The sequence below is a fragment of the Vollenhovia emeryi genome, unplaced genomic scaffold (genome assembly GCF_000949405.1).
Source record: "Vollenhovia emeryi isolate VEMERY1.0 unplaced genomic scaffold, V.emery_V1.0 DF939159.1, whole genome shotgun sequence".
NCBI classification, from domain to species: Eukaryota; Metazoa; Arthropoda; class Insecta; order Hymenoptera; family Formicidae; genus Vollenhovia; species Vollenhovia emeryi.
This window is the reverse complement of record NW_011967207.1, coordinates 1,059,788-1,073,104: the sequence shown is the minus strand read 5'-3', so window position 1 is coordinate 1,073,104 and position 13,317 is coordinate 1,059,788. Positions and strand designations below refer to the sequence as shown.

At 51.0% G+C, this 13,317-nt stretch overlaps 2 protein-coding genes across 9 annotated transcripts in view; both read right to left on the bottom strand.

Annotated features, from left to right (window-relative positions):
• The window catches only part of LOC105564852 (PHD finger protein 20), an 11,569-nt gene extending 4,401 nt beyond the window's left edge, over nt 1-7,168 (bottom strand). For 2 of the 7 annotated variants that reach the window (XM_012017574.1, XM_012017578.1), the window contains exons 1-10: nt 6,787-7,168; nt 4,653-5,157; nt 4,324-4,458; nt 3,642-3,668; nt 2,238-2,344; nt 1,956-2,041; nt 1,216-1,642; nt 1,041-1,155; nt 672-961; nt 574-585 (exon numbers count right to left, since the gene is read on the bottom strand). In XM_012017574.1, coding sequence (XP_011872964.1) covers nt 574-585; nt 672-961; nt 1,041-1,155; nt 1,216-1,642; nt 1,956-2,041; nt 2,238-2,344; nt 3,642-3,668; nt 4,324-4,458; nt 4,653-5,157; nt 6,787-7,153 — 2,071 coding nt within the window. In that variant the 5' untranslated portion in view covers nt 7,154-7,168. Of the gene's footprint in view, nt 1-573; nt 586-671; nt 962-1,040; nt 1,156-1,215; nt 1,643-1,955; nt 2,042-2,237; nt 2,345-3,641; nt 3,669-4,323; nt 4,459-4,652; nt 5,158-5,524; nt 5,568-6,786 lie in introns of those variants that run through there. The other 5 variants (XM_012017576.1, XM_012017579.1, XM_012017575.1 and 2 more) reach the window with 5 other exon arrangements.
• Nucleotides 7,169-9,252: 2,084 nt separating this feature from the next.
• LOC105564851 (E3 ubiquitin-protein ligase MARCH8-like) lies at nt 9,253-12,901 on the bottom strand. 2 transcript variants are annotated; one of them, XM_012017573.1, is made up of 6 exons: nt 12,750-12,901; nt 11,580-11,878; nt 10,726-10,817; nt 10,402-10,582; nt 10,003-10,268; nt 9,253-9,876 (listed from the first exon to the last, which is right to left on the bottom strand). In XM_012017573.1, the coding sequence occupies exons 2-6, from the start codon at nt 11,694-11,696 to the stop codon at nt 9,615-9,617; spliced, it is 918 nt and encodes a 305-aa protein (XP_011872963.1). In that variant the 5' UTR covers nt 11,697-11,878; nt 12,750-12,901; the 3' UTR covers nt 9,253-9,614. The 2 variants fall into 2 exon arrangements, with proteins under 2 accessions (XP_011872963.1, XP_011872962.1); XM_012017572.1 differs by lacking the exon at nt 12,750-12,901 and adding an exon at nt 12,132-12,415.
• Nucleotides 12,902-13,317: the final 416 nt, after the last annotated feature.

Genomic DNA, 13,317 nt, shown 5'->3' with positions numbered 1-13,317 from the left:
AATTAGGATTTTCGATAGAACTCTGCGGGGGCTACCGGGAACTCTCAACAGAACTGCCGGAACTGTTCAAAAAATTTTTCGGATCTTATAAGACAGAAACTGACACCTAAAATCGCACAGTTCCGGCAGTTCTGTTGAGAGTTGCCGGTAGCCCCCGCAGAGTTCTATCGAAAATCCTAATTGCAAAATTCCATTACATTAATACTTTTACAGTTATGCCTATTTCTGGGGTAGTTTCTTGATTCTTCAACTTCGTTTTTTTTACTTTCTTGTGCAGAACTGTTGTTGAAATGTATCAAGAACTCTAGAACTATGCGAAATCTATCCAGAACTCCATTAAAAAATTAGTTTTTACAAAAATGGGGGGGCTGCGTGAAGTTAGCTCCCCATTAAAAAAAATTCATTTTTTCTTAAACCCATCAAGAACTCTTGGAACTATTGTAAATTTATAGGGAACTCGTAAAAAAAATTAAATTTTTAAATAATGGGGGCTAACTTCACAGGGGTAAGTCTAGGTTCCTTCGCTAAGAGGCTACTTAATTTTGTGAAAAATACGTATCTACGAGTACTTACAATAGATCATCTCTGGCGAATTAGTGGAATGTAAAAGATATATTGCAAATATTAAAATGTGATGCGGATTAAAACGTAGCGTATCGCAGAAATCTTACCACCGTCTGTAGATGTAGCGGGCGTCGAGAGAGTGGGTTGACCGTCGGTGGTGCTCGCCACCGTAGTGAGCAGCGTATTCTCAGGCGTGGCCGTTTTCGTCTTGGGCAATAAAGTCTTGATCTTCTTCGGCGCCTCCGGCGTGACATCCTGCTTCGCGCGATGCGCGTGGTTACGCTTCCTGCGATGTATGCAGAAGTCGAATTTTTCCGGGTCGAAATCGAACTGCCCTTGATTCTCCATGAACACCCTGATGTCATTTCTCGACCTGAACTTCTTCCCGGTCTGCTTACTTTTAAAGAAAAATGCGATCACACACGAATCTTGATTGCTCGACAATTATCGCCAATAAAATGTATCTCTCGTCTTACTGTATGAACAAGACGTCCCACTTTCCGGCGGACGAACCGGCTTTCCTCTGCGTGAAGTGCTTCTCCCAACCAGGGGGCAATCTCTTGTCCGGCACTATTATAGACCGGCGCGGTCCTGGAACAACAGCGTTTCGTTAAAATATCATTACGACGTGTTTACGAGAGGCGGACGTACTTTTTGATAAAATTACGTGCTCACCGTCGTTGCCGTCTACAATGTAAGATTCTGTTCCTTGGGGCTCTCCGTCGATCCACTCGGGACCGACGTTCTCCCCGTGATCCGTGTCGTTCTTGGGCATTTCCTTCTTGCTCTTCTTCGAGTACGATTTGATCTTCGGGGAACTGGTCTCGAAACCTCTCAGCAAATCTGTCCCGGGATCGTAACAGGGGCCGTACAGGGTACCGTCCGTCTCGATCTTGCTCTCCGCGGTGCCCTCGCTGTTCTCCTTGACGACAGTCTCCTCCTTCTTTGGCGCCTTCTCAGCGTCGGGCTTCGTGCGTCTCCTTGAGTGAATGTTGAACAACTCCATGACTGTGTGCTTCCGTTTCTTGTCCCTTCTCTCCTGCTTGCTGCCGATATATCCATCCACTTCGTTCAATTGCTGTTTGCGTAAAATGAAAAAAAAAATCAATTTGCAAATGACGTCGACGCGACGCAATGTAAATCTTAACGGACCGCACGTGTGAGCGTCACAGTTAAAACATTTTATCTGGCGCAGAGCTTGCCCCCCCAAGTTTTCCACCGTATAATCGCTTTTCGCATTCTCACGGCCGGTCGAGGGCAATAATTGGGCGACAACGCGAGACGACGTTAAATCCAACGCGAGAGCACCGCTCGGCTCCGCCGACTTCGACGGGATTTCTCTGGGGCGAACTTAAGAAACAACAACATAACCTCAATCTGGGAGTCCATACCTTGGTCGGGTTTGCGGCGATCTTGGTCATTTTCGACGACTTGACGATCTTGGCGTATCCATCGTCGAACAGCACGTTGTACCTGTCTGCGAATGAAGAATTCACTTAGGACCGCGGCCGCGCGCCATCGAGGGGGGTGGGGGAGGGAGAAAAAATTGTTACGTCTCCGCGGGGCCCGTCTCTGACGGGCCAAACGTCAAATCTACGGGGGGGGGGGCACGCAGTTCTAGCCTCTTCTCTCCGCTCGCGCGGCCACGGGTTAGGTTAGGTTAGGACGCTTACCATTCGACAAGACCGCGCTCACTTTGGCTGGATACTTCTTGCCGTCCGCCCACGTAGCGAGAATCCGCTCTCCCACCGCGAACTCCCGCTCCCGCATCCTCGTCTCCCTACGGGTGCGAAATCCTCGCATTATACACGCGAAACGTGGAGCACGCGGGCGAGCGAGCGAGCGCGGGCGAGCGCACGAGGGTTTCCAACGGAACAGGGAAAACTGCAAGTGGGGGTTGCGGAGGGGGAGGGGAAAAATACGAGTCTCGCGCCGTTGGGTTTCCCATATTTTTCTCCCCTTCCCCGCCGGATAACTCCGGAGTCTCTGGACACGCCGCGGTGCAATTGTTTCCCCGACCCGGAAACGGGGGATGGTCCCGGCGGTGTTTCGGAATTGAGGGAAAATTGTTACAATTGTCGCACCGTCACAACGCGTCCGCAACACGCGACAGCGCGTATCAACGAGAAGCAGCGGCAGGACGCAACGGTAATTATTCGACGAGAGCAACGTGTGGGATACGCGACGCAAGGCACGCGAGCTGCGAACGACGCGAAGAAATCCGAGTTTTCCACCCCACGCTCACCCGCGACGATAAGTTGCATTTTTATTTGCGCCGTGTCTATCGTGCGTCCTCGCTCGCTCCGGGGAATCGGAGTCGATGTACACGAGAGCGAACACTCGTGCGTCCCGTTGCTCGAGACTGTTTGGACGAGGGGGAAACCGCTGAGGGCGTATCGTGGTGTACAGATTTGCGGCATTACTAGGCATTACTTGGGCATTAGGCCTTGCTGGAGCATTAGAAAGATAAAGTAATGCCCACCGGGCATCAGTGGGCATTGGTGTACAAGATGTTGGTCAGCGGTTTCCCCCGCGTGTGTGGACAACGGGCCGACACTCGCCGTCACCCATGAAAAATAATCGGAGTGCGGGGGGCGGCTTCAAGTCAACAGTTAATTGCAACACAAACAAGGGTGTGAAGCAACGAGATGTTAGAGGAAAGTTCCTTATTACGAGATAGGCTCCTGAGATGTGGCAGCAGGGTTTCAGCTAAATTAATGGGCGTCGTCGATTGGTCCACGAATTGGAGCGAATCTGTTTGGTGGAAAATTCATTATTAGACCGTGCAATCGTTGCGAGGAGAGATTCCATTGATTTTGGATGTTGAACACCTGCTATCTCGTATTAGAAGCCTGTCTCATAGAATGGGGAACTTCACTACTGCTACTGTCAAGTACTAAAACTACCTGGGGGTCAGTTCTGTGTCTTGCAGCATAGCAAAAATGCTAAAAGCGAGCGGCTTTGTCTCTTTTTTTAAGGGGACAGTTAGAAAGAGACAAGGCTACTCACTTTTAGCATCTTCGCTATAGTGCAAGATACAGAATTGACCACCTGATCGTTACACAATTTTCACTTACGGAGACGGCGGGATCCAAGCTTGTTCGCTTTAAGGAAAGATAAAAGACAATGGCTTAAAACAAGATCTCTAGGTCTTCGAGACAAGATAGTAGAAGTGATGTCAAGTAATCCGTGAGGAAGTCGCGCGTTAAGGCCTCGTCTACAATAATCGCACAGGTTGTGTCGCTGAACGAGCGTCTACAATAGTCGCGAAGATTCGCGACGGCGTCAAATCGATCGCAGCAACAGTGGATGCCCGGCGATTATTAATCTTTCTACAACTTTGCTCCCAATTTCTAAACTCACTGTCTTTATATTGCCGTTTGCTCAGTGAAAACGCTCGATCGACGATATTCTAGTCCTTTTTATTAATTTTAACACGCTTCTGCCACAACAGGGGGTTTGCGCGGACAAAGGCTATTATCTCCTTGTCTGCACTAACAATAAGATTGTCCTCGGCTTTCATTTTCTACGTTGTTTACACATTAATACAAAACATTAATAAGAAAATTCACTGTGGATCGGCTAGCAACACAAGGTAAATCACTTTTAGCGCCAATGTAACGACTGGCCGATCTTGTGCGACACGCTTTGTCGCAGTAAGTTGAAGTTGGTTTAATTCCGTGCGACACAACTTGTGCGACTGTTGTAGACGAGGCTTTTACAGACTCCTCCTCCGACGAAATTGCAGCGCAAACTTACTTTTGTGGGGTTTGCAACACGCGAAGTCTAGAGCTATCCATCGGTATCCATTCGTCAAACCTCGAGCTCCACTTGTCGAAGTGTATCAAAACCTCCCTCTCGTCCCAATCTGTCTCTACCACTTTTGCGGAATACCTACAGAATACCGCATAAATATTAATCAACGCATATTCAGTTTGTCCGGACTTTTTAGTAGTAATGTAACTTTCAAACGCGCAATTCACGCCTCTTTGCGAGATACTAAGCGCTCTTCGTCCTCGCCCAATCGCAGGTTTGGGTGGAAAATTGCGAGCTGTCTCTTTACTCAAGCCGTACTCGACGATACTTGCCATTTCTCGTTAAAGTCTTTCGCTTCCAATTTGGCACCGGGGAAGAATTTCAAGCCGCCGCGGTTCAAAACCTTCGGCTTCAGCTCCTCGGACTTGTCGAATTCCTTGTTGCCGGGTAATTTCAATTCTTCCTTTAGGTCTTTGGCATCAGTCTTCATTGATGTCTCGGATTCGACGATGCCGAGCTGCATCGCCACCGTGTTTACTTTATTATCCGAATTACTGTCGGTCGGTTTGTGCTTCACGGCGATCTTGCTCTCTTCTTTCAGATTTATCACCTTGTACTCGGTATCCGCTACCTCCGAGCTGTCGGGGAGATTCAGGGAGTCCGCCGACGACTCGGGCCGCGAGTAAATCGTCTCGCCGCAGCTGTCGGACTTGGGTGTCCTCGCCTCGGATAACAACGGCGAGGCGGAGTGCTCCAAATTTAGTATTTCCGAATTTATCAGGTCCAAGTCCTCTTGCGCGTAGGATGTAGAAGACTTGACCGACATAATAACAGGATCTGAAAGGGTAAAGAATACAACGTGACATTTGTTCGCTCATCTTCGATAATTGTTTCTCATCTCGATGAGAATATACGCATAAATTGTGTACGTGTAAAATTCAGATACAATTTTCAAAGAGCGAAGAACCAAGAGACGAGAACCAAAACAAAATTCACGCTGAGATAAATTCAATTCGAGAAATTGCGTTCTTCTGAAAAGAAAAGGTTTTCGCTTCCATAAAGTCGATCAAATCCAGATGTAAAGATAAAAAGTGCTGGAAACGCATACAGAGTGTCCCAAAATATCAAACGCTCCGGCTCTTTGATAATAGACCTTTCAACGGCTTTGCAATCCTTTTTTAAAAGATAATGTAAACCAATTCACAGCTAAATTTCACATGGAAGCCGAACGGATTGGAAAATTGCATTCTTTGGCGAGCCGCAGGTGGATATCTCTTTGCGTTTGGGAAGAGCCGATTACACAGATTTCTCCAAGAATCTCTCACTGAAAAGCCATGCAAATCTTTCTCAGATATCACACGTGTACGTATACAATCGGACCTGCGACATGTCACGTGCAGTGATGGCATAAAATCTCAAATTGCACATTATTTAAACAGTTTTATGAAACATTAATACACTTATCATACGCTTCATAAAACGCTCTAGCGCGCCGATTAAAATTCTTACAAATTTTTAGCGAATCGCACGCATTGTTGACAAACGATTCGTTAATTCGGCTGAGCGTAACTCGATTTTATTCGAATAAAGAACGGAGCAAAGGTGCACAGATTATAATACACCCCCTAGTTGTACACCAAAGATAATTGTACTCCTCGCAAAAGTTAAAGAACTTTCCGAGTGTACAAAATACGAACGGGTTTCCCAGTAAGAGCCTGGCTATTCTTAGCAAATCGGTTTTTGATTTATTGCAACGTGATAGACTAGAATTGGCACTCGTACACGTCACTCGCGCGGACTTCAGCCGCGTTGGAGCAATAGGCCGGTAAAAGTATCGACTATTTTGGTCTTTTAACATTCTTAATAATACAGCAGTGCATATACGATCCTCCTAGTGAGCGCACACGCGATTACTGACGTCATGCCTTCACTGTAAAAAAAGAAAGATAGAGGAAAAAAACCTGCCTCGCCGCGGCTGCGAGTGCCGGCTCGGCGAGCTGTCGCCGGCGAACGTTGTTGAAACGTCGCGGATTCGAAATCTCACGCGGCGCGGCCGTCGGCGCTGCCGGACGACGACGACGGTGACAACGTCGTCAGGGACCGCCGACGTGCCGGCTCGCGGAAACTACCGGCATAACGCCGGCGCGAGCGCGACGTGACACGTTCCTTCGGCGAGCCTCCGAGCTGGCGCTCACCGCACGCCTATCGAACACGCGACGAGGTGGGGACGGGGGCGAGGGGGGCGGGGAACACAGCGGCAGGAGGACACGCGGTGGAGAGCAGCGAGGGTGGGAGGGAGAGAAAGAAAGAGCGCGCGCGCGCGCTCGCGAGGGAAAGAGATGGATGCGCGAGACGCAACTACGTTGCGTTTTACGCCCAACGTGCACTTCGGTCTCGCGGCACCAGGCGGGCGGATCGACCGACCGACGGACGTGTCCGGCCCGGCCCGGGTTTCGTCACACGTACCGGGATGCTCGTCATAGTCGGCGAAAACCGTGGGCACGCTGCCCCTCCTGAGCAGGAACTTGTGACCGCCCCGCGCGGCCTCGTAGTCGGCGCGTTTGAAATGCCTGTGGCAGACGACCTGGCCTGGCGTCGGCTTGAAACTCGCCTCGAAGCCGCCGCTGGCCAACCACCTGTCCCGCAGCGCGGCGTCCTTGGGGAACTTGTGCAGAGGCAGCCCCTTGGCGCGCGCCTCCCGCACGTCCGCCCTGCAGCTACGCACGCAGCATTTGCGCGCCATTCCCATCGCCCCCGCCGCCGCCGCCGCCGCGGTCGCGGCGGACGATACCCTCCCCTCGGCACGCGAGCGCGGTATACGTCGCCGCTTCATTTACACACCGCCGGCGCTACATAACGGCAACGCTCGCCACTCGCCGTCGGGCGCGCGGAGGCCGGGAACGCGCGCGGTTTCCGCAGTTTCCGCGTGCGGACACTGCTCGTCGGACACGGCACGCCACACGCACACTCGCCGCGCAACACCGTCCGCGTGGATCCGCGCGCGACCTTACCGCCTCTCGCGCGCGGGATACGCGAATCTCTCCGTCTCTTTCTCTCTCGTACGCGAGCCGCCGCCGCCGCTGCCGCCGCCGCCGCCGCGCGCGCTCCGCTCGGCTACTGTGCGCGGACCTGTGAAACGCGCCCGCGAGACAAGAGACGACGCAACGAACGAACTACCCGACCGGACGTTTCGGCTACACGCGCGACACTGATCAACCGATCGATACGGCAGCATCGAGCAGCCGGAATCCCTCGATGTCGCCGTGGTCGCCGCAACTCGATCCAGTGGCGCTGGCGTCGCGCGCGGGAATCACGGATTAACCTTCCGCGGTAAAAAGAGCGACGAGGCGCGGGCCGCCATGCCGCGATTGCTCCGAAATTAGCTTACGCTGATCCCTTGTAAAACTCGAGCTCGGCAGAAGTCAGCGCTTAATAAGCGTTTCGCGCTTATTGGATTATCCTTTCGGGTTTGTGCTGAGATAGAACTATTCTTCGAAATTTAGATGCGTAATTTAATCGGCGCGAGGCGCTTATTAAACGCTGACTTCTGCTCTTCTGCTGGGGGTCAATTCTGTATCTCATGCTATAGTGAAAATGCTGAAAGTGAACAGCTTTGCCTCCTTCTAACCGTCCCCTTAGAAAGAGACAGAGTCGCTAACTTTTAGTACTTTCACTATACAATTAATTTGATGTAGGTTTGTAATTTTTAACTGTATCGTAAGATACAAGAGGGTCAATTCTGTATCTTACACTATATAGTGAAAATGCCGAAAGTGAATAGCTTTGTCTCCTTCTAACCATCCCCTTAGAAAGAGACAGAGTCGCTCACTTTTACTATACTTTCACTATACAATTTGATGTGGGTTTGTAATTTTTAACTGTATCGTAAGATACGAGAGGGTCAATTCTGTATCTTACACTACACCCTAGTAGCACAGTGCATTGGCTAAACGTTGATCCAAGACAACCAAATATTGGGCCAATGTTTAACCAACGTTTGTTCAATGCACTGTGCTACTAGGGTAGTGAAAATGCTGAAAGTGAATAGCTTTGTCTCCTTCTAACCATCCCCTTAGAAAGAGACAGAGTCGCTCACCTTTAGTAGTTTCATTATACAATTTGATGTAGGTTTGTAATTTCTAACTATATCACGAGACACGGTAGTGTCTCGCGCCAAGTATAAGCTAGCTAGAACCGCGCGCGCGAGACCGACCGTGTATAGTTTACGCGAGTACGCGAGTTGACAGGCCCACAGATTTTCGGATCTCAACAACGGCAGATCCGACGAACTTCCAAGTGCACTCAATCGATAGCTTCCCAGTGAGAAATGATTCGTCGATCGATGTCGAATCGACATTCGATACCGTCAAATTGACGTCGATTCGACATCGTTTCGACATCGATCGACGAATCATTTCTCACTGGGTTGGGTACGATTTGCATAATAAAAGTGTTTTTATGTTTCGCCTACTCGTAAGATACAAGAGGGTCACAATTCTGCATCTTACACTATAGTGAAAATGCTAAAAGTGAACAGCTTTGCCTCCTTCTAACCGTCCCCTTAGAAAGAGACAGAGTCGCTCACTTTTAGTACTTTCACTATACAATTTGATGTAGGTTTGTAATTTTTGACTGTATCGTAAGATACGAGAGGGTGAATTCTGTATCTTACACTTTTGGCATTTTCATACAGTGTAAGATACAGAATTGACCCCCTGAACTCAGTTTTTGTCGCTCGGAAGAGGAATGCTCGATCAGTTATGTTTGTTCCGTCGAACGTGCAACTTGATGCTGGCTGTATTCTTCAGAAGGCAGGAACCATTGACCAAAGGAGCGTCACAGATGACCGCCGACACTCTCCGTTCCTCGGTTTGCGTTGACGGGGGGGGGGGGGGAGAAGCGGTGAACGCCGATTGCAAAAGGCTGAAAGGGCTCGTTTAAATATGGTAAAGTTTATTTAATAACATCACAGATACAATAATTATGTACATAAGAAAGCGCCAGCATCCTCGGGGCTGTACACTTCCGTCTCTATCTCACTTGTCAACACTGTAAGCACTGAAGTACTAAGTTTCGGAAAAAAAAGGTGCTGCATGAGGGCGGATATTTGAACGACTTCGGCAAGGATAATTCCGTTTCCGAGTTACGAAATCGTGTAGTCTAGAAATCCGTCCGGCGACTCCGGCCGGGATGCGCCCTTCGTCTCGAAACGAGAAATTTGGCTGATCATCACCTTTCAGACGCGCAACGTTTTTCTTTCTTTCTTTTTAACGACCGTTCCCGTCTCCGAAGTATTATAGATTGTCCTCGGACGAGGACAATTTGTCGAATACGTAAAGTTTCAGTTGAGCGTCGTGCCTCTGCGGCGGCGCGGCAGAGTCGGGCTTCGCCATCTGCGAGGCACATGGAGGATCTATGGTACGGGGTAACAAGGTGCGGTTGAGCTCGGCCATCGAGGCAGTTGGGTCCTTCAGGGGTAGGGTAACTTCTCTTAAAGAGTCCGTGGGTGAGGGAGGAAGCACCACTTTCTCGGGAGCATTTTGAATAAATATCACCCTGGAATAGACGGGGAGGCGGCGATCAGTCTGGGACGAGTATACTTGTACACACACATAAAGGTGGAGAGAGAGAGAGAGAGAGAGAGAGAGAGAGAGAGAGACACCGCAGAGGGTTGGCACCTACCTATTAAATGCTCGCCACTTTCTGCACAATGTAATGTACGCTTTGCATTGAATATACATAAAAACTAATCCGCCAGTGGAACCGATCACGACGACTATCAGCTTGGTCCAGAAGGACCAGTCGACGAATCCGCGCCGGGCCTCCTCCACGGATCGTTCAACGAGTACGTACAACGACCAGGCCACGCAGAGCGCGGCCACGGCGTGGAAGGCGACCGCGCACCACAGCTTTCGCACCTCCAGCGCGGACATCTCGAGCTTCTCCCACTGCAAAGACGGTTACATCTCATTCATGTCTCACCGTGACCGCGGCGCGACGCATACCCGCGGGTACTTTTCGTTCTTGGAAGGAGGTGGGGAGGTGGAAATTTTACCCGCGATTGGAAATAGATTCGCCTACCTCGCAGAACGGTTTCGTCTTGGCGTGCATGATAAACGTGAACTTGCACAATTCGCAGGCGCGCGTGTCCGACGCCTTTATCCATTGTTGAAGGCAAGCCTGATGTACGTAGCGCAGACTGCCGCTGCAATAGCAAGGTGCTAACAAAGGGGCGCCTTCCTCACCCTCGCAATGGCAGATCCTATTGGCAAAACGCAGCAAAACTTTCTTGTAAATGAATAAAGATTATAGACGTGGCTATAAATAGTTATAAACGGGCAACGGGTGTGCGCAATCGTACGTATGATAGCGATACGCACGTGACGCCCGTTGCGGTGCATTTACCTGCAAATGTCGTGGTTGGTCGAAGATAACGTGCTTACGGACGAGTGGCAATCATCTGGTATAATAGTAACTACCGTACCATAAGCAAAATTCTGAAATGAGTGCACTTGCGTGAGTCACGCCGGGGAAGAGGTCATTATCGAAGTATATCCTCTTATCTTTCTGTACGATTTGTGTATACATACAAGTACTTTCCAGATAACACGCTCTCGACGATATATTAATAATTATCAAGGTGACGTAAAATTTTTATGTCTAAAAATAGACAATACCATTTTGGAGCGCCGCGTCCCGCGCCTCCGCTCCGATCGTTCGGTCGATTCGATTCTTTTTTAACTTTTGAAGCGTAAAAATAAATAACGCACGTGCTGAGCGTTCACCGCCAGTCCCTTCAAACCGCAGAGTTTTCAGTCCGTATGTCGTAATTGCTTTAACGAGAGTATCTTCTTATCAAAATTATACATCTCTTACATCAGCCAAGTCTCAAGTCGAAACTTTATCAAAGCCCACTTAAAATTAACTGAGTGTCGTGTCGTTTTCTCCCCCCCCCCCTCCAAATAAACTCTTAGTTTCAATCGCATACGATAACTCAGAACTGTGGGTCGGTAAAACCAACATAAAGTGAAACTTGACACAAAGACTCTGCAGTCTGCGAGCACATGTAGCCACAAGGGACGTTCCACATTCTCGTTTCAACAAAAACTTGAAAGAAGCGCAAACGAGGGTAGAAACCGACGCGTATGCAATACAATTAACTGGCGAAGGTGCCGGTTTTCGGGGCAATTAATCGTACGGAAAACTGAAGGGAGATCGAGATACAAGGTATCGCCCGTTAATCCCAATCTAGGAATCACCTGCGGTATCCATTCTGACAGAGCTTCTCCGCCAGCGGGGCTCGTGTTGTTGGAAGGACCAATTGACAATGGCGGTTGCCAGTCCGGCGGATTAACATTGATCTGGTGAACCGGCATCACTTTCCGCGGCCTCACCTCGTGCAATGAGGCAATTTCTTTTTTCTCAAATTTGATTAAACGTATCTCCGGTACATGGCTTATTATTCTCCGATGGTGTCTCGACGCCTCCTCGGTCGCTACGCGCTCATTCGTGCCGTTGAAGCATCATTTCCGCCTTTAACGCTTGAAGTGTGCGCAGCCTGGAATCAGACACACGAGTGTTACACAGTTTATAAACAGATCTGTAAATAGCACGTATAAAAGTTATTTCGCGTGCGCCGACACAGAGGCACCTGTGCACGCACACATATTCATGCGCGCGTGTATATACACGGGCTAAAACGCGCCAAGTGCCAACTCCTTTATATAATTATGTAATAACTATAATCCGCTCGCGGCGGCGACTCTCCCGCACACACGCAGGAGCCACGCACGGGACACGCGCATACGTACGCATGTTTATATAGATTCCGCCTGCCAGCGCGCTGCCAATACATCGGAGCTATTAGCGTCCATTTAACGGCTGAATAATTAACTAGCGGTCTATCTGGCGAACTTGGGACGGCGTTCCGGTGAACCAGAGGACAGAGGCCCGCGATCACAAGCGTGTCAACAACACGTCCGACGACATTTCCGCGTAAGGTTAAATGCGGCACGGGACAATGGAGATTGTTTTTCTGCCTCTCTTTTCCTTTTTCACTCCGCGAGGGAACTGGCGAAAATCCAGGCGTTCTCGGGGGGGGGGGGACCAGGGAGGAGGGAGCGCGAGCAGGAGGAGGAAAACACAGAGCGAGTCGCCTCTCGCGCGAGAGCGCGAGATCGAAGGTGCGAGGTGCTGGCAACTGGCATGCGTCGTCGCGCGCTGCGTCGCAGATCGCGCGGCCCCCGGAGTCTCCTCGGCGCGTCTCGTGCGCGCGCGAGAGAGAGAGAGAGCGAGGGGGCGAGGAAACGCCAGGCGCAACGTCGATATCGGCACGCGAACGCCGCGCGCCGCGCGCGAGCGGGAAGCGCACGGAGGCGGAGGAAAAACAAAGCGCGCACCGGATAATACGTGCCGCCGTGTGTACGTACGCGCTCCTTCGGCTGCCGCCGTCGTGCGTTGTCCTCGCCGTCGCGTCTTCCGCCAGCCAGTGAGGCGCAGGGTACTATCGCCGGGCGACGAGATTATTCGCGGCCGACCGCTTTTAATATTATACCCCGCGACGACGCGGGCGGGGGGGCCGAGAGAGGGGGGCGGGCGGGGTGGCGGCGGGAAACGGGCACGGGCAGATTTTGACACTTCGCCCTGAGTCAATGACACGGCAACGGGGGAGGAGCAGAGGACTCCGCGTTGTCTCTCCCTCGACTCCCTCCGCGCGCGCGCGCGCCCGCGCGCGCGTGCGTGCGAGCGGCGCGTCCAAGCGCCGACGGAACGGGCAACGAGCGGAGTCTAATCGCGGCTGGCGCGCACGTAACACCGTCGAGAGGCGCGCGGTCGCGCGCCGACACTCGCCGCAACAACTCGCTCGACTACGCGGCCGTGCGCCGTCCTCATCGCACAGCCGCCGCGGAGGACGCCGACCGACGCGGGCACCTGCGTTTATCTCTCGCCCGTCCGTCCGCTACACGGCGTGACGTTAGGCGCGGCCTTGGGGAGTCT

Excerpts from the sequence above, each read along its gene's own strand:
- LOC105564851 (XM_012017573.1), bottom strand. The coding sequence starts at position 11,696 with ATGCCGGTTCACCAGATCAATGTTAATCCGCCGGACTGGCAACCGCCA. Across the intron at positions 10,583-10,725 it reads ACCAACCACGACATTTGCAG|GATCTGCCATTGCGAGGGTG; the intron begins GTAAATGCACCG and ends TTTTGCCAATAG. Across the intron at positions 10,269-10,401 it reads AGACGAAACCGTTCTGCGAG|TGGGAGAAGCTCGAGATGTC; the intron begins GTAGGCGAATCT and ends CCGTCTTTGCAG.